The sequence below is a fragment of the Ostrea edulis genome, chromosome 2 (assembly GCF_947568905.1).
Source record: "Ostrea edulis chromosome 2, xbOstEdul1.1, whole genome shotgun sequence".
Lineage (NCBI taxonomy): Eukaryota > Metazoa > Mollusca > Bivalvia > Ostreida > Ostreidae > Ostrea > Ostrea edulis.
The window spans coordinates 35,927,296-35,947,295 of record NC_079165.1 but is presented as its reverse complement, the minus strand read 5'-3'; the positions used below and the strand labels follow the sequence as shown (position 1 = coordinate 35,947,295).

The 20,000-nt window shown below is 35.7% G+C and overlaps 1 protein-coding gene and 1 long non-coding RNA gene across 4 annotated transcripts in view; one reads left to right on the top strand and one right to left on the bottom strand.

Moving 5' to 3' along the window:
- Window positions 1-14,464, top strand: part of LOC125679016 (rho GTPase-activating protein 7-like) — an 82,328-nt gene extending 67,864 nt beyond the window's left edge. For all 3 annotated transcript variants that reach the window (XM_048917885.2, XM_056153883.1, XM_048917886.2), the window contains 12 exons: window positions 358-429; window positions 1,296-1,377; window positions 5,736-5,796; window positions 7,635-8,802; window positions 9,713-9,989; window positions 10,454-10,872; window positions 10,963-11,088; window positions 11,277-11,605; window positions 11,892-12,208; window positions 12,326-12,451; window positions 12,989-13,165; window positions 13,291-14,464. In XM_048917885.2, coding sequence (XP_048773842.2) covers window positions 358-429; window positions 1,296-1,377; window positions 5,736-5,796; window positions 7,635-8,802; window positions 9,713-9,989; window positions 10,454-10,872; window positions 10,963-11,088; window positions 11,277-11,605; window positions 11,892-12,208; window positions 12,326-12,451; window positions 12,989-13,165; window positions 13,291-13,405 — 3,269 coding nt within the window. In that variant the 3' untranslated portion in view covers window positions 13,406-14,464. The remainder of the gene's footprint in view (window positions 1-357; window positions 430-1,295; window positions 1,378-5,735; window positions 5,797-7,634; window positions 8,803-9,712; window positions 9,990-10,453; window positions 10,873-10,962; window positions 11,089-11,276; window positions 11,606-11,891; window positions 12,209-12,325; window positions 12,452-12,988; window positions 13,166-13,290) is intronic.
- A 3,929-nt stretch (window positions 14,465-18,393) lies between these two features.
- Window positions 18,394-20,000, bottom strand: part of LOC130051642 (uncharacterized) — a 6,580-nt gene continuing 4,973 nt past the window's right edge. Inside the window, exon 2 of the long non-coding RNA XR_008799911.1 lies at window positions 18,394-20,000. This exon is cut by the window's right edge and continues 1,223 nt beyond it. This is a non-coding gene — a long non-coding RNA (uncharacterized LOC130051642).

The following is a 20,000-nucleotide window of genomic DNA, read 5'->3' as shown; positions in this document are numbered from 1 at the left end:
GATACTGGGAATTACATGCATTTTGTTGGCATAGTTTTGTTGCTACATTGGCATAATTTGATCATTATTGGACCAAATAGTTCTAGCATATCCCTGTTCATTGGCCAAGAGTTGTGTAAAAATGCACCTTTATTCTGTGTAATGATTAATTCTCATTTTTCAACAGAGTGAAAACATACGATATGTAGATTTTTGCAAATTACGACTACCTCAAATACTAATACAAAATAAAAACAAAAAACGTATGTTCAGGAGACAAAATGGTATGATTGTATTTTCTGCAACCGGGAGACAAAATCATGTTTAAGTGGTAAAAAAAACCTGATACTAAATATTTTTTTCTTACAACACTTTTAGAAATAGAAGCAGTAGAGGCATGTCGATGGTTGAAGGAAGCTGGATTTCCCCAGTATGCTCAGATGTACGATGGTATGTATAAACAGATGAAAATATGGAATTGATTATAACTGGTTATAAGTGAAGCAAAATACACGGAACATTTCCAAATGGAAAGAATTCAATGTAAACTGTCAACATCACCGAGAGGCATTTCACTAAATTTTAAGTAAACACTGTTGAATTTGGCTTAGGAATTTCCTGTCCAGATTAGTTGTGAAAGCTCAATTGTGACCCAGGGGTCCCATTTCCTGTATGGTCACCTCAGATACAATTAAATTAGATTTATGGTGTTATTCTATTGGTCAGCATTTTAAGTCTGTCAGATAAGGGGTATTTGAACTACTATGTGATTATGAGATCATTTTTTGTAGAAAATATACAGTCATAAATGTTCTCTCCTGGAGATAAAAAAATGAATTACAATTTAGGACTCGTAACTTTAGCAAGTTTGTGTAATGCCTTTCAAGGTCTGCATGTGTGCACTCTCTTTGTAAGATAAGAAATGGTTATGAGAGAGAGCACGTAAGCCTGTGAACACCTTCCTTGTTCCCAGCCAGTCCAAGTTGTCCATCTGCTATTTGTTCTCCTAAGAAACTTTGTCTCATAGACAGCTGGGGATTATGGCACATTTAGCCTCCCTCCCTACACAAGTATCAGTGTTACATTTGCCAGCTCTTTGGGTCTCCTGGATGTTTAACTTCATGACAGAACACCCAGTATCTGGAGAATTCATCACACTCCCTCCTAACAGTTTGACATCACAGCAGCATATAATTGTTGTTATGTTGCATGTATTAGACTTAAGCTACTAAGGTGGACCAATCTTACTCAAAAAACTAATTTTTTCGTGCATTCAATATCATTGAGAAACTGAACAATCTGTATATGTATTGTAGAATGCCAGTTTCCAGTTGACATTTCAAGTGTAGAAAAAGACCATGATTTCTTGGACAGGGACTCGATGCAACCATTGGTGAGGTAAGTCAAGAGTTGTCTGCCCTCTTTTCAACACAATGTACCAGTGCATGAGTGATGAAACATTACAGATCTAGTGTTAAAGTACCAGCATCTGTCTCACTTAGATTAGACCCTATACCATGATGGTGACATATGAACATTAATGAAAACGGAATATTCAATTTACATATTATCTAATGCATAGTTGTTCTATACATGTGTATATTCACTCCAAAAGCTCCACCCTTGACAATCTCTTATGACAAGTGGCTCCACCCTTTCTCCATTTTGGAAGCTCTAGAGAGCCAAGCCTACTACTGTTACCAGTAATGGAAATGGTGATTTTGGTTATATGAATAAGCATTTCCAAGTTTGCTGGCGATGTGAATGAAGAGTATCTTAAGAGTAATCTTCCCTTGCCATAAATCCTGGATACCATTGTTTACGAAACTTTTGAAGGATCACGAAAGATGTTTGTAATTTCTCGGTGTGTTTGATGTAGGGCTTGTTTTGGTGGATGATGCTTTTTAAACATGTAAACAGTAAATCTCTCTCACTACATAGGTGTCCAGGCAATTATCTATCCCTTTGTTATACCGATTGTTGATTTGACAGAATAGATATTTCAGGTCAAGTCGTTCCTCAAGATCTTTGAATATTTTCATATTCTTATCTGTTTTGTGTCACTCAATGGGTAAAGTTAACATAATGGAGAGAGTATTTGTAGGGTTGTGTAACATGCTGTTAAATTAATGTGTAGCCATTCATCAAATTACCTCAACTACAAATTGTATTGTCATATAGGTGAGAAATTTTAACCTGGGCTTTTTTTTTTCTCGTTAGCCCGATCTTATACAATCGATACATTTATTATGAGGTGGTTACATGAAAGTCTTTAGTTGAAAGGTAAATTTTGCAATAATTAGTAATTTTTAACATTAGATATGGCAGTGGAAAGTCTCAGATACAATATGATTGTCAACATAGAACAATATTGGCAGATTCAATTATCCTTGATGTGAGGATTAGAATTTTCTCTGATATCTGAATTCATTTTGTGTTCAATTATTTGATAGCATCAATCTGTCTGCTATATAAACCGTACAGGTTATGATGATATAAAAGCCAAAGTCAGTAAGGTCAGATAATTTAAAAAATTTCCGAGATATACCCCATTGGATCAGAATCTGATAAGCCCTTCTGTTTGACCTAACACCAAATCGGCACCAAGGTATTGTATGTGGTGACATACTGCATGCGTGTTACAATCGGGTATTTGGTTTTGATATTTTGGTATTGGTGCGTTGTTCTGTTTCACCAATGGATGATTAATTTCCGCATGAATAGGACATCTCTTTACATGTAGATTCTAATTGTATACCTCAGCATACGACATACTACGTAAACAAACATGGAGAGGAGTTTTGCGTGGTACAGATTTGAATTGGAGACAATTGCATTGTATTTCTGTGTTGTGTGACAAAGATTTTTTTTTTTTATTGAGATGCTGGGTGAAGTCACGGAGTACAAACTTTATGGATTACTTCGATGTATGCAGTCTCTTCTGCTATAATTATAGTATGTGATTGAAGGGTATTTCAATAAACCATACACAACAGGGTTGTTTACAGAGCTGAACTGAAATGTGAATTCAAATTAAACTGAACTCCAGCAATTCTGAAAGGTTTTCACGTAAATAGGTACGAGATGTGTATTGCAAAATTGACAAGACTGCTAAGATAGAATATGTGTATAAGAATGCATAATTCATGAGTCTCTTTGACATCATAGAGATCTACATATTAAAAAAATGATTTATGTTGGAAGTAATATATAGCCGCAGAGGAAAAAAGCTTAGGTCGATGATCCGATAGAGCACTTGGTCACCATTCACAGAAATTAAATCCACTCTCGTAGTGTGATGGACAGATTTATATTGCAAGTATAGGTGAGTGAAAGTGATGTGATGAACCTAATCTTATTTTCTGTTCTGCTTTGAGAGATTATCAATATGGTTTTGGCATGAGGCATCTGTGTTCAAAGTCATCTTGTATCTGTAAGTTTGCTTGACAAATCAGTTGGACTGTCTTTAGAGGTGCCAAATAGTGATCTTGCTGACAGTTCACATTTTCTAGATAGGAGGGCTATCACCCCATAGACTAAGTCACAGATGTTTATTTCAATATAAATGCATGGTCCAAGATGTTGCACTCTGAGGGTTTGGACTTGCCTATGCACAGGTTAGTCGGTCTCTACTGTACTCCTTGATGTGACAGGGGTTTAGATGTATCTATAAACGTACTAAGAAAGATTTTACATATCGGGTGAGTTAATTCACTCTAGCACATGTATGAGAAATTTGATGTTTAGTAATATTATGTCATGTAATGGAACCTGGAAAATTACTTCCATTAGTAATTGCTTAATTGCAATAATGTGAAATTTTGCCATAAGCTAAAAATCAATTGCTGATTTCATTCTATGCATTTCATTACAAATTAATGTCAACATTCTAAATTGACTGCTGTTTGTGGAATTAGATCGAGAAAAGTTGAAATGTTTAAAATGCACAGAAGGATTAAGTAGCGTAAACTGTACATCAAAGGTCTACATTTAACAGATTTATTGACATGTACAATTGACATGTACAATGAAGTACTTCAAAGGCTTAGTGTGCATTATTGATTTTCCTTTTAAATAAGCAAAAAATGGCTAAAGGCTGGATTTTTTAAATATTAGCATAAAGTACAGCAACAGCTGTTTTTCTATATAAGGATTGAAGTAACAATGGGATTTTATACAAATATAACAAAACAATGACTAAATATCACTGTGCAGTTATTCTATTCTGTCATTAAGCCAGTATTAATCTCCATAGCAATGCAGTTGATTGCCCTGGCTCTGTAATTACAGAAAAATATCCAAGATTTACCTTACAGAGACGTGACAAATTGATACTTGTAGGGCAGTCACCTTCGTTGTTAAATATTCCCGTAGCTTTTTATATATACAATGGGATTCCAAATCATTGCCCACCAGGTGTGACACAGTGGATGGACAGTGACTTTTCGTACAGATGATTTGATACAGTTGAGAATTAGATTTTTTGTGCTTACTGTTTCTCTGCCAGACAGAAATACGTAAACCATATACATATTTATATTAGAACCATTTAGGTAAACCCATAAGTATTGATTCCCTTCGTGTGTTGGCAGCAGTGTGGCCAAGTAGTTTGCCAAAAGTGGTCTCCAGTGGTGTTCTGTAACTAAATGCCTGCCCCTGAATGTCCATTAAATTACAATTAGTGAGATCTATATATGGGCTCAATTATCAGTATTTCAGCACAGTAACAGGTTGTTTATCAAGTTCTGTGTGATTTATTGCAATATTATAAATACAGAGAGTGTCACTTATTAAACAGATAATTAATTATCCTGTGTTAATGTGCTTGTAACAAATAGTGATTTTGTGGAAACACTTTTCTTATGTATGTTGTAATGGCTCCATATTTCACTGGAGGCCTAGTCTGTAATGTCCAGTTATGTCCCCTGTACATAAACTAAGAGGTAATGTATTATACAGGATTATATGTCAGCTCATGTTCACTGGTCAGCTACACTCAGTTAGCCATTAGCTCATTATTCGATGTCACAGGTCACACTAAAAGGCCAATCACAGCCATCCATTGAAAACAGCATAATTTGGCCATTACAGAGTTCACCTGTCAGGGCTCTTAATTAGCCAGTCAGAAACTGTAACACTGCAGGGGGCCAGGTGAAATAGTGGCTTCTATTGAGTAGGCTCAAGTGTACTCCTGTAAGGTTTCACAGCTTGTACTGCAACAAGTTTCCTAAATTGAAAGTAGTCCTTGTGATAGTCTGCATGGTATCCATGGATTAGAAGGGGAAGATTTCAAATAGTTTTGATTTGAGCATTGATGTAATTTGGGGGAAAAGGTGGAGATGATTGTTGAAAAGATTAGTACTAAACTGCAAAGGTAAATACATGTAGAACAACTTTCGTTTACTTCTTGTATTGTACTTTTGTGTTTTCCTATTTGTCATGATTTTAGTTTCAAAATATCAATCTATTTTAAATTGAGACTTATGATGCAACTTTTGTATAACTATCACAAGAATTATTTCTGGAAAATCAGTTATGTTGTGTAGAATTTCCATATATAGGGAAAAACTTTGAGGAAATGACAAGTGAATCACATGTGAACTTTATAGTGCTTGAGTGTTTTTATACTGCAGTGTATTCGCTATAATCGCGTAATACCACACTTGAAAAGAAAAATCGTAGGCTGTAAGAATGTTGCTGGTCACAGTGTTTACGGAGATTTTGGTCCTGATTCACTTTTGTGTCTTTATTTTCAGACGGCTCAGTACTCTTAACAAATGTGCTGTCATGAGAATAGGAACACCCTCAAAAAAACTGGTGAGTAGCTTTCAGATGACCTTCACATGGTGAAGGAAAATCATCAAATGCAAAGGCAGCATTTCTTGTGACAGTTTGAATAATTATTTTTCTGTTGATATTAGGGTTAATATTTTCTGGTATGAACACAAGTCATGTTTTTGACAAACTTGGCAACTAATGATGTACCAAAGGTGCTCAATAGGGTTGATCGAAATCCGGACTTGAGACTATAGACACTAGATACTTGGGAAAAATACTGTTTAGTGTGAAATTTACAACACATTAACCTTATTCAACTTTATTTCATTCATAATAGACATTTGAATCAATGGACAGAGGCATATAGTTATTTACTGTAAATTTTTCTCAAAAAGAATGACAATGAATACATTTACTGACTTACTGACTAATAAAGGTCAAGAGTGATGCTAATAAAAACATCAAACATGAAATCTCCTGGTGTGAAATCAATGAGCATTTAGGCTAAGAGGGGAAAAAAAGCTGGTGTTATGATATTTTTCCAAGTGTACATGTTCAAATAAATTGATAGATGGATTTTTTCTCAAGCCTTTAACATAATACAGGAAGATTCACATAATATGTTGTGGATAATAGGAAATCATGTGTGCTGTTAAGAGTCTTCAATGCATGTATCTTACAGTAATCATGTTATTAAATTGTCTATTGGTTCTATCCCAAAAAATAGGCTTGTATTTACACAGTTAAATCTACCATAGACTTGTCACCCATAGAAAGTAGCCTACAAAATATGAATCTTGATAATCATCTTGAGGAGAGATATTAAAATGTATGAATAAGGATAGTCCTGGCTCCGCTTGAATGACCTGGTAATACAGTGGGACAGAATATAAATCTGCAAGTGACCTACATTGTAGTATAAGACCTCAAACAGAGGAAAGAAGCACCTGTTATAGGAACTGTCCAATGCTGAGACAACAGGGTGGGAATACAAATAGAACCTGTCAATAATGAAAAGGAGCATCCACACAAATAGTATCTCACAGTTATTTTAGAAATAGAATGTGAGTTTATAGACGTTAGAGACGAAATGTGTTTACGTATGTGACAGACTGACAAGTGCAAGACAACACGTGATTTCGTGGATCATTATTAAGGCTTAGTGAGGCAATCAGCTTTCTTGTTTAGTACATGTAATTGGTGTTGATGACAGTCACCTTATCAGGACAGTCTGCAGTCTGTTCTTTGTCTGGATTTACATCAGTAGAAGTAAGTTTTATATAAAGGAAGTGGTGTTTATCAGAGGAGCAGCCTATACAGGGGGGACTGTGTGAAATCTATCTGAGTAAGGAGGATCTCTGTATTTATTTCCTTGTTTGTGTTGTTCGATTGTCACACACTGATACATGTACGCAGACTCGTACCTTTCATACCATGTACTTCATTATGAAAGTGAACTGATCATTTTTATGTTAAAGAAAGTCTTTATATGTGTGTCTATACAATATGGATTATTATCTGCATAGTTCAATTCAATAAGGGACAGAAATTCAAGAGGATTTCCAGTTTTAATAATATTGCCAGGTTTTTTTTTTTTAAATTAAATACTTTTGAAAGTGGTTAAGTACGCGTATTTCTAAGTCCAACATTACGTGGTGGGGGGGATACGCGGCAACTGAAAATAATATATATTGTATCAAATATTTATAACTATAAGCGTGGGGGAAATCTACGCGCTTATTATGTGACTGCTTAATTAGTGTAATTTTCCACCACCCGTTAATTACCACTTTTACAATATCTGATAATTATCTATAGATGCATCATTTGAGCAATATGTAAATGATGTAATATTTTCTTTTTTTTTCTTCCCATAGGGTGACGAATCAGATGATGAAGATCAGTGTGCACTCAGTGACAAATGGAAGTATCAACATAACATCCGTCGATGGTCTCGCAAGGATCTGAGCAGTCCATCATCTGATGGGCAACCTATGTCACCCACCGTCAAATCCAGCTCTAGCAACGACAGTCTACTAACTGACCAGAACTCCAGCAGTGAGACAGGTGACAGTCCTATCCTCGACTCCAAAATGCATCATGAGAAAAGTGTGGCTAGTGATGACTATTTTGGGGTAAAAACTTTAGCTCCCCAAGATCATCTTAATCCTTCCACTAGGGCCCTGAGTCCTAGACTCCGTAGGGCTGCAAGTGAAAGGATCAAAGGAGCTAAAAATTTCCTTAAAAGGATGGAAAGTTTTAAAAGTCGGAAAACTCGACGAATTCCTAGAAATGGAAATGTAGAAATCAGTGGACCTGTGGTTATGGACACAGATGGAATGCAGGCTAAAATTAAGCATCTGAACTGCAAAGAGTTAAGTCCATCCAGTGAGGTTCCACCATCAATTCCAACTGAGGACAAAATTGTTCCAACAGAACCTTGGTCAGACAGTGCTACAAATTACAACAGTGACACCAGTGTCTCCCCACAGACTTCGGTCTCCCTTCAGGAGATCAGCAATCCCAGTAGTGCTTTGAATTCTACCTTGAAGTCCTTACAGGACACCAGCCAGTCCTCCACAGAACTTCATACCTCAAAGAAAAACTCCCCCTCCATGCTTTCAGGGCATACACATCTTAGAAAACCTAACTTGGCATGGAAAAATATAAGTGACTCTGAACTCTTTTCATCAGATACTTCTCCATCAGTGTCTTTTAAGCTCCCAGATGACCACAAACCAGGTACGTTTCCCAAAGTGTTGTCCACCGGGTACGTGCAGCCTGAGAGAGGTCATGACATCAACAGTAGGACTGGCAGTATTAGTCTGGGTAGTGAAAGGAAAGATGAGACTGTAATTAGTGGTGCCTCTATCAAAAGACGCGGATCCGCTGGTCCTAGACTGGACTCCCACAGGGTCAGTGTGTACGACAATGTGGAACCAGAAGAAGATTTAGAGAGTGCCCAAGAAGAGCTGGACTTGATTCTCAGCAAAGTGTTTGAGGACATCAATGTTCTGAACAGGGCCATTTATGGTGAAGATGCAGGTAGGAGTCGTTGTCACTTTGATAAAAATTTGCTGTAGTATTTTTCTCTCTTCGATTCCTTACAGATTATTTCTGCACTGCTTTAGTTCACTGATGGTCTACTCTTCATTTTAGGATTATTTACACTTTAAACCAGCAAAAATTAAAGGTGTGAGATTAAAGCATGTATCAGTGGTATTGTTGCTGTTGAAATATGTTTAAGTTTGTTCAATATATTTTGTAGTGCAAATTATATACAGTATTAGCATGATTTTAGTTTATTCTAGTTCATTTTTATTTATTTTAATATATACAAATTATTTTTAGTTGAAATCCATTCAGGTTTTTTTCTTTTTGGCCATGTTTACATTTTCCTTATTTTTTTTCTCTCGTCACAATAAACGTAACAGACTTGTCAACAATATACCTCTTGATACATGCAAGACTTCATTCATAAACATCATTTTTCATGGTTATAACAAGAGACATTGCAATTAGAGTCCCATTTTCATTGTATGGCTGACTGCATGAGTGCTATACCATGTGCCCCCTAGTTAGTTGACTGAAGACGTTCAATATTTAAAGACGTCCATTCACTTCTTTCACTGATGTATACCATATCAGTTCAAATTATATCTAGTCTGGATAGAAGCTAGCTATCTTGTCTAATAAAATTGAAATAAACACTGGACTCTCCTATAAATGTTCACTGAATAGAATATATAGTTTAAAATTCCTCGAGGAAAAAGCTATCACATTTCAATAAAAAACCAATGAATGCATGTCCATTTAAGTAATGTAAATCTTTGCTTAGGAAGGTGCATTTAAAGTTCAGCATTGATTTTCCTTTAGTGATTTCTAATTAAACTAGGGAAAATTATTTTTAGAAGAGGAAATCATAATGTTTCACACAATTTTCATTTTGTTGCAGAAATATTAGAGCCCCCTACCTCTTCTCACAATTCAACAGTAAATAAGTCTGATGATGAGAGCCATCTTTCTCTGAAGAACTTAAGTGCTTTGGAGACAGATGACAGTTTGAATGGTAATGAAGACCCGGATGTAACAAGTCGAACCAACTCCTCACCGGATACCAGTGATCATGACATCACAACTGGCGAACTGTCACATGACGATTCTGCAGAAAACATTGAAGGACGTGAGAGACGAGACTCGGGAGTAGGGTCTTCCCTTACTCGTGCTCCAAGGTACCGTCCAAAACAAATTTTTCTTCAGTATTCTGCACAACAAGCTGTAGACAATGATTTTAAGTAGAAGGAAATATTTTGGTAGAAGGACATTTTACAATGAAATATGGAGGGTTTGAATTTCTGCCAATGACTCATCTTTAAAAGAAATAATTGTGTGAATATAATTGAATATTTATATGAGGAAAAGAAAAATATGCACAATGCATGCTTTCTTAGATTATTCAGGAAAAAGTTGAACATTTATATCATCACATGTTAAGATTACTAATGATTTTCTAAGAATAACAAATTTACAAACATTGTATATACAACCATCGTCAACATAAGGAAAACTTGAATTTAATAAATGGAAAGGCACACATTTTTAGGAACCAGATTAGATGCTTATCAGAATGCATATATAGTCCTTTGTGAAATTTGTAAGATACAAGGTGTTTGAATCATCTGTTCATTTCTTGTAGTGACAGAAGAAGACAGAGAATCCGTTGGCATAGTTTCCAGAAATCTCACAGACCGAGTGTGAGCGGGAGAAATACTCACATTAGTAGTCTGTCTGTGTGTCAACTCATGGTGCTACAAAAACTTTCCTTGTGTCGTTTGACAGGCCTCATAGAAAAATACTCACCTAATCGCTCAGGATGGAACTGGAGCATGCCAGGATTCATGAAACGACACAAGACCCCAAATTACAATGACCGCAATGTGTTTGGTGTTCCCCTGCTTGTGACTTTACAAAGAACTGCACAACCCCTTCCTCAGTGTATGCTTAGTGCTATGCGATATCTCAGGAAAACAGCCAAAGATGCTGTTGGAATTTTCAGAAAATCAGGTGTGAGGACCAGAATTCAGAAACTTAAGAATGAAGTTGAAGCTAACCCAGGTAAGTGCATTTGTAATATTTAAAAAAAATGCTATTCAAAGAGAGATAACTCTATTGGAAAGTAAATGTTAATTTTTCTTTTTTTTACAGAGTCGGTGAACTTTCAAGAACTTCAGGCTTATGATGTGGCAGACTTGCTGAAGCAATACTTTCGTGAATTACCAGAGTGCTTGTTAACAAATAAGCTCTCAGAAGTTTTCATTAACATCTTTATATGTAAGTTTTTCCAGGATTTCAAATAAAATTCTACTTTCATATGCTTTACAATTTTAGTTCTCATGATGTACAAATGCTGCACATGTATCTTGATCTCTGAATGATCAGAACACCATTGCAGTAAATGATAGGATTATGTACTGGATGAGATGTATTTGTTGTGCTTATGATTTGTTTCCACATTCCAGATTTGCCTAGTGAGCAGCGCCTTGAGGCCCTGCAGTCTGCCGTTGTCCTACTTCCTGATGAGAACCGTGAAGTCTTGCAATCTCTACTATTCTTCCTATTCGACATTTCGACACAGGCTGATGAACATCAGATGACAGCCAGTAATTTGGCAGTGTGCTTTGCTCCATCCTTGTTCAACATGAGTGGGACAAAGAGCGTGACCCAAAGTCCGAGTCCACGAAGGCCGAGGAAGAATTTAGGAGTACCAGATGCAAGGGAACTTCAGGAACAGAAAGCAGCACACGAGTGTCTGACAGCTTTGATCCAAGAGTGCAAGAAGCTTTTCAATGTAAGTTTGTTCAATTCTTATGAAGGATACTGTATACATCTTTCATGGAAGTAAAAAAAAAAAAAGTGAAATTCTGCAAAGTCATAAAATTATATAACTGTGGACTTAATGTAGCGTGGAGAAAATAGAATCTGCTTTTTGAAAATAATGGGGGGGGGGGGGGGGGGGTGAGAATTCAAAGCTATGCACAGTACTTCACTTACAGCATTCATCCTTTAGAGTTGTACATATATGCATTTAAGATGCAAAAATAATAATTTTAATGATCTCTGACTATAATTTGCAGATTCCTACAACAATGATGAGCAAATGTAGATTCTCATACATAGAACAAGGTGACCCAGTGTCTTTAGAGGAATTTAACAAGCGCTCATCAGAAGATGACCAGCTGGGATATCACAATTATATGGACACTGCCATCCAAGGTCTGTTAAAGGAATCCAGGGACAAGTTCAAGGGCTGGGTGTCTCTTTACTCTGTCCCTACCAATGTGGACTTGTCCTACAAAAAGGTGACAGACGGTCATCCACTCAGGTTGTGGAGATGTTCCACTGAAGTGGAAGCACCACCCTATGTGGCATTGGATCGGGTCAAAGATGAGAGGCAAGTCTTTCATATGGAATCTTTTGAATGTGTTCATGTATCAGAGTTGAATGCAATTTGCCTGCACATTAAAAATTAAATAGGTGATAATAAGTTTTAAATTAATTTTATCAACAGACATATTTGGGATGAAGATCTGATTAAATGGAGGTCAATAGAAAAATTGGATTCCCAGACAGAAGTTTTCCAGTACACACAGAGTTCTATGGCTCCTCATCCTGCCAGGGACTTCTGTGTTCTCAGGTAATGATGGTTTGAACCAAAAATATTGGCATGTATATGAACAGAGTTTTTGTATGCCTGGATGGAAGATATATCACTGTCTAGATGGGAGCTTGTTCTTCCATAAATAGTCAGAACTTGTTAAACATCATTTCTGTGTGAAACTTCGTGAAAATATTCATTTTGATAAATAATACCGATGTAGTTCACATCTAAGGTCAAAGGAATGCTGTGGTCATTATTCTACGATTGACCTTCATGCATACATGTAGTAACTGATTGTGAGAAAACTGATGCACATCTCACTTGCACCTGATGTTTTGCTAATACAACAATGAAGTCGATAATTGATAATTCAGTTGGCTTTTATCAAGGCTTTTATATTTCAAAACATTTCTTGACCTCAGAAGTTATCCTGCAACATCCATGAAAATGCAAACTTTATTTCTTAAATTCATGATGAGTGACAACTGGACCACGAACAAGATTATAATATCAAAATGTTCATGATTTCCCATTCAAACTATATGTGCTTAATTTTTCTAACATTTACTTCAGGTCTTGGAGAACGGACCTTCCAAAGGGATCATGTGCATTGGTATCCACATCAATTGAGCATCCCCAGTCTGAGCTGAATGGGGCCATTCAGGGAGTGGTGCTTGCTTCCCACTTCCTTATTGAGCCCTGTGGGTCCGGGAAATCCAGAGTCACTCATATCAGCCGCATAGATATGAGGTAGAGTGCTTGTTCAATATTTTTTCATAAGATAAGCTTCAAATAAATTTGAGCTATTCATTATATTGTCTAATGAATATAATATTTTGAGAAGTGTTTAGATTTTGAAATCTTTTTTACCATAGAGGGAGAACCCCGGAATGGTACAAGAAAGTTTACAGTTACAACTGTGTGAATCAAATGGAGAGAATTAGGGATTCACTAAAACAAAGTACAGATGGACCAGAGTCCACAGTATGAGGATTTACCACTGTTTCTGATGATCATGGATCTCCTAACACAGAGAATCAGAGTCAGTGAAGAATGTGTTATTTTCCAGTAAAAACATCACAATCAGCAAAAGGAAGTGCCATTAACTTTGATGAAATTGGAGTGTGACAGAGTTCTGCAATAGAACAGACAGTAAACCACACTTTCTTGCATCTGTGATGTTCTGTACAGTGCCGACTCGATAGAGATAATCAACTTCTGACTGATGTGGTCAGTCTTTGTCTGCAAGGCTAACTACATGACAATCTAGTGCTTTTGTAGAACATTCCTTACAAACTACAGAGGAGGGCAAAATGTGTTCATTTATAGCATTACTGTTGAACTGTGTAGAAGGGGACCTGTTAGTTCATAGATTAGCATCTAAAAACAAGATGGTGGGCAGTCCCCACTGTTGCCATAGAGAAGGCAGCATTTTGTCTGTTGGTAACCATAGGAGCCATGCTAGTCATGTGACCTGATATTATTCCATGGGAGTAGAAAACTTGCAATATTACATGTACTAAATGCATTTATGTGTTGTTCTGTGCCATGTTTTTATTTGTACTCTGTTGTAGATATTTGTCCAGACTTTTAAGAATGTATCTGTATAGAAGTCATAGTTTTAATGATACATGTAACTCTGAATAAGCATGTTGTCATATGTGAACATTGAGTGTTGCAGAAGATTTTTGGTTTGTAATGGAGTGCAAGGAAAGAAGGAAAGATTGTAGGCATTATCTTTCTTGCAAGCATGACCTAGTGTGAAAGAGACAAACCTTGTATCTGCTGCAGTGTTCTGCATCCTGCTATAATAATCAAACCAGGTCATACCTCATATCAATGCTCCTCCTTCCCCCCAAGTCAGGTCAAAATGACCATTCATTATACATGGAGATGGCCGTTTCATGATGCATTTAATGTGGTTGTGATACATTGTAAAGTTTGTGAAATATTCATGATTGATATTATTCCCACATAAAAACAACTCATACGATAAGTACAATCTCAAATAAAACCTTTACCTTGTAACTAATTAATAAAGAAAAGAAATCCACAATCATTGGTTAAGTATACTGGTAGTCATCAACTAGCTCTTGTAAAACAAATAGCTCTTGTGTAACAGTGTATCACTACAGGCATTGTATCCTTGTTTCAATCCACTACAACTGTTCATTTATATTTGAGTGATCAGTGTGCACTCCTTTGAGTTTCAGGAAAATGTGTATTCCCTACATCTGTGTACAGTGTCATAATGATATTGTCATCTGTAATACCTCAAACTATATTTCTCATGATTTCATTGTACTTGTATCCTGTTATGATATTTGTTATTATAATGAAATAAGTCATAAATATTATTAAAACAAGAAGAAAAAAAATGATACTTTTCTCATTTCTTTGCCGAGAAACAAATGCAAAATTTTTTAGTTGTTACTTGCAACTGAAAGCTTAAATGTCTGACATATCTTGAAGATGTTCAAGAATCAAGAAGTTGGAAAGCAAGGAATCTTATTGAAATTTATTCGGGAATACGTGTCCCTCAAGACTTAAAAGTTTTCTTTCTATAGTGATGATGCTTTATAAGATAAAAGTTAGGAGCTGTACATTTTGTTGAAGATAAAATTGCCTTCTAAATTGAACAGCTGGGCCATGATTAGTCATATTTTGAAATATGCAAGCATCTTCAGGTAGTGCAAATTCAAGATTGTTTAATTCAGAGGTCCAAAGGTAGGATGGGGCCACAATAGATCAAAGTTTTATATAAGAATATACATGATATTAATTAAGGAGGTATGCTACACCAGAGAAATTTGATGTAGATGAAAAGTGTAGGATATGTACAAAAATATTTTGAATTTGAAAATTTTCAAATTTACTTTATTTTGTCAAAAAATACAGTTTTAGTAGAAGGTAATCTGAAAAAAATTTAAAACCCCTACTGGACTCGAACCTGCGACTTACAGTTCAGCAGTCGGTATTCTAACCTACTGGGCTAGGTATTTAAATGGAAAAGGAAAAGTCAAATATTGCTGATATCGATTTTGTCATCCATGTTTTTAAAGGAAGTCAGCCATTATGACGATGTAGAGTACTACCTTAAAATAAGTTCGTTTTCAGAGTAGCAGGACCACACCATAAATATATCAAAATGCATATGCTCCAAAGTTGTATGGATTAAATTTTTTTCTGCCCCTGCAACTAAAGTCGGGGTATTGTTTTTATCCTGTCTGTCAGAAACTTTAACCTTGCTCATGGAATGATTCTCATATTTCATATGTGTATTCCTTGTGATAAGACCTTTTTTTTTTTTGTTGACAGAAAGTTTTGGACCTTAGAGTTAATCTACTTTTAAGAAAACCTAACTTGGGTAATATCTCATGAACTATTTAAGTTAGGGCTTTCATATTTTGTGTATAGCTTCCTTATGGCAAAACCTTGCAATTCATACCTTGTGACCTTGATCTGTGCTTGACCCAAATTTCAAAACTTTAACTTATACCTTAAATAATTAGGAGATATTACCAAGGTTAACATCTTAAAAGTAGGTCCAAGGTCAAGATCTCGAGGTCAAATACTTTGAAATCAATATATATAGGTCTTGTCACAAGGAATGTTTCATGGTATCAAATGAAATATCTTGTCATAAGGAATGTATATGCAAAATATGAAAGCCCTACCTTAAACTCCCATGGGGATCTGGATTAGAATAGGTCCTCAGTACCCCTTGCACGTCGTAAGAAGGGACTAAATGGGGCGGTCCTTCCAATGAAACCGTAAAATCTGAGGTTCCGTGTCACCGCAGGTGTGGCAAGATAAAGATCCCTCCCTGTTTAAAGGCTGCGAGCATAGCCCTAAATTTTGCATCTCCATATGAGAGAATGGTTTTCGAGCGTGACCTTAAACAATATACAACCAACCAACCTACCTTATGCAGCTCAGGAGATATTGCCTTCTAGGCTAAATTTTCTTAAAAGTTCAAAATTCAAGGTCAAAGACAAAATGAAAAGTTTGGTCACAAGGAATGCATATATGAAATGCAAGAGCCACCACCCAGTATTAAAAAATTATGAGGGAGTTTAAAGTTTCGAAATTTGGGTCAAATTCCAAGGTCAAAGATCATGGTATGAAATGAAAGGTCTTGTCATAAGAAACCCATGGTCTTGAGAAGACTTTTCCCTATAAATTGCCATGTAAAAACTTTGTAGTTCTATTGTGGCCCCACCTTACCCCATGTGGCCATGCTTTGAACAAAATGACTAATCATGACCCTGCTGTCCCTCGGAAGAAGCTAGATTTTTAAAGATTCATCCCCATGACAAATGTTAACCCCTTTATGTGATCCCATCCTACCCCAAGGGTCATTGATTTCAAAAACTAATCGGCACTACTTGGGGATGCGTACCTATGAACACGAGTATTAATGGCCCAACTCACTCCATGTTCATAAGAAAAATTTTATAGATTTTATACTGTGTATTCTCTTGGAAAACTTTGATCCCCTATTGAAGCCCCAAACTACCCCCAGGGGCCACAAATTGAGCAAACATGAATATGAACTTTGAGGATGCTTGCATATCAATTGATCTGACTAATCAAGATATTGGTGTTCTTGAAAAGATTTTTTACAAAATATTTTCCTTTATATCCCCATGTAAAACTTTGATCCCCTATTGTGGCCCATTCTCTCCCTAGGGACTGGTGGCCATGATTTCAACAATTTCAAATCTTCTCTCATTAAGGAATCTTTCACATATTTCTAGTCCAGTGACTCTTGAGAATTTTTTTAAATGATATACCCCACATTTTCACTATTTCTCCTATGCCCCTTCATTTGAACAAAATTTGAATCCCTTTTACCCAAAGATGCTTCACGGCAAGTTTGGTTGAAATTAGCTTTATGATTCTATAAAGGAAATCGAAAATGTGAAAAGATTACAGACAGACCGACACCAGGTGATCAAAAAAGTTCACTCACCTTAAAGCTTGGGTAAGCTAAAAATGTGTAATTTTTTTTTTTTTTTACAGAGAACGGGTAATAAGAAAAGCTCATGATAAGAGTTAAAAAGTTCCCTACAGACATCACATATTGATAAGGTTTATCACAGTATGTGTCATGCTATGATTTTCAGCTTCAAACTTACCTCTATGGCACACCGTTTTACATTTATTCCTCTATAAAGATGTTTCATAAAATTTATAAGATATTTTCTAAAGTTTATGATATATATCTTATATTTTTTCTTTTAAATATTAGATATCTCATTAAATATATGAGATATCTTATATAGTATATAGATATATCATAAATTTTATAAGATATCTGATAAACTTTATATCTCATAACTTTTATAAGATATCTTATCAAAGGAAGTTTATAAGATATTTCATATTCTATAAGATATCTTATAACACATATAAAATATCTTATATTTCATATATTATAATTTCATATATCCCATATACTTTATAACATATCTTATATAATTTATATTTATATGATTTGCAGACATCTTGTGGATTATGCAATATAACTGTAAGTGTTTGAATCACAATGCAACGATAGCACATCATTTTGAAAGATTTGTATAGACAGAGAATCAAGTAACAATTTCAACATTCTGATTAAAATCAGCTTCTCGATATGCTCCACTTTTAAGCTCACTTGAGCTGAAATCTCAAGTGAGCTTTACTGATAACCTGTTGTCCGTTATACGTCTGTTTGTAAACTTTTCATACTTTTGACCACTGGGCGAATTTCTACGGAAGCTGATAGGTGCCAGGGTATAGAATTAATTTTTATTTAACTGGCGGCCGCCATATAAATTAACTGGCAGCCGCCAGTTATTTTATCTGGCGGCCGCACTTAATTCATATCTGGCGGCTGCCAATTGCAAAAACAATGAAATTCGTATCGCTGAGTACGGAAGCCGATAGGTACCAGGGTATAGAATTAATATTTATTTAACTGGCGGCCGCCACTTAATTTATGTGTCGGCCGCCACTTAATTTAACTGGCAGCCGCCACTTATTAACTGGCGGCTGCCATTTATTATCTGGCGACCGCCAGTTAATTCATGTGGCGCCGCAGTTAATTTAACTGGTGGCCGCCAGATGAATTAACTGGCGGCCGCCACTTAATTTATATGGCGGATGCCACTCAATTTAAATCATTTATATGGCTGTCGTCAGTTATTCAACTCCTCTCTCTTTCTCTCTCTCACTCTCTCTCAAAATGAAAGGAGTGCAATCCCTCCCCAATGCTTAGTAATTTGTATGTGATATATGTATATACAATTAAGAGCATTAAATTATTGTTTTTCGATTGTACTGTTAAATACGTAGAACCACGGGGCTGACCCTCCATTTTTTTGAAAACGTTCAATTTCTGTTATTTTCACATGCAAACTAAGTTATTTTCACATGTGAAATAAGATTAATTGGCGGATTGGCCCCCACCGCACTCTTTTGGTGGTAGTAATGAATGGTAAAAATGTAATAATAATTAACTGATCAATTGAAGAATGAACGGAGCCCCCTCCCTTCAATTTAGGAGTACGAAGTTAGGGCAAAAGAGACATTTTAGGTTCCTTTTCTGCTTGTCAACAATTGTAGAAGACAATTTCTCCTCCGGCTGTCCCTATACGTTCTGAAAAACAATGCTGCGTGTTTGTGTACTATTCTAAATCACTCAGCGAGCCGACATATATAAATTAAGTGGCGGCCGCCAGATAAAATAACTTTTTAAATTTTTTTTTTGTCAATACTTACGGAAGCCCATTAGTGCAAACCAAAACTAAATAAAAAACGAAATTATTATATAAAAAACGAAATTATTATATAAAAAACGAAAACTAAATAAAAAACGAAATTATTTTTTATATAAAAAACGAAAACTAAATAAAAAACGAAATTATTATATAAAAAACGAAATTATTATAAAAAACGAAATTATTATATAAAAAACGAAATCATTAAATAAAAAACGAAATTAATAAATAAAAACGAAAATATTAAATAAAAAACGAAATCAAGAACAGCTCTTAAGAATATAATGTGTGTGTGTCAGTGGAGCTTAACAAGGAAGGAAACATGGCTCCCAATTCTTTGATTTACTGCGATTTCATCATCGCCAATGGAGTTTTACAGAAATCTAATGACATTACAAATTAGCCAACTTATCCATTCACTACACGTTTATCTACTATGTTCGCTGAAAGGTCCCAAACCTCGTGTATCGGATTACAGGATTTCTCCAAAATTACTTCTTCAACACTAGCCCCCATAAATCTAAGAATATATATGGCTCCCATCAGCCACATACCTCAACAATCACTTGACTCTACACTAATTTTAAAGTGTTTCGGCGGTGTGAAAATTGAGCAAATTGATTGGATTGATCGATAGATTGAAGTTTAGCTGCATGCAGATCCGCCTCATCAGAAGTCTATTTGCACTTCACAATTATCATGCAGGTTGATTATTCTGAAATGAAGGTGTGAGCATATCCCTTAAATTTTTATGGCGTTGGTATGAACCACACTATAGGTACAATGTAGAACAGAGAAAACGTCTTTGTCTCTCTGGA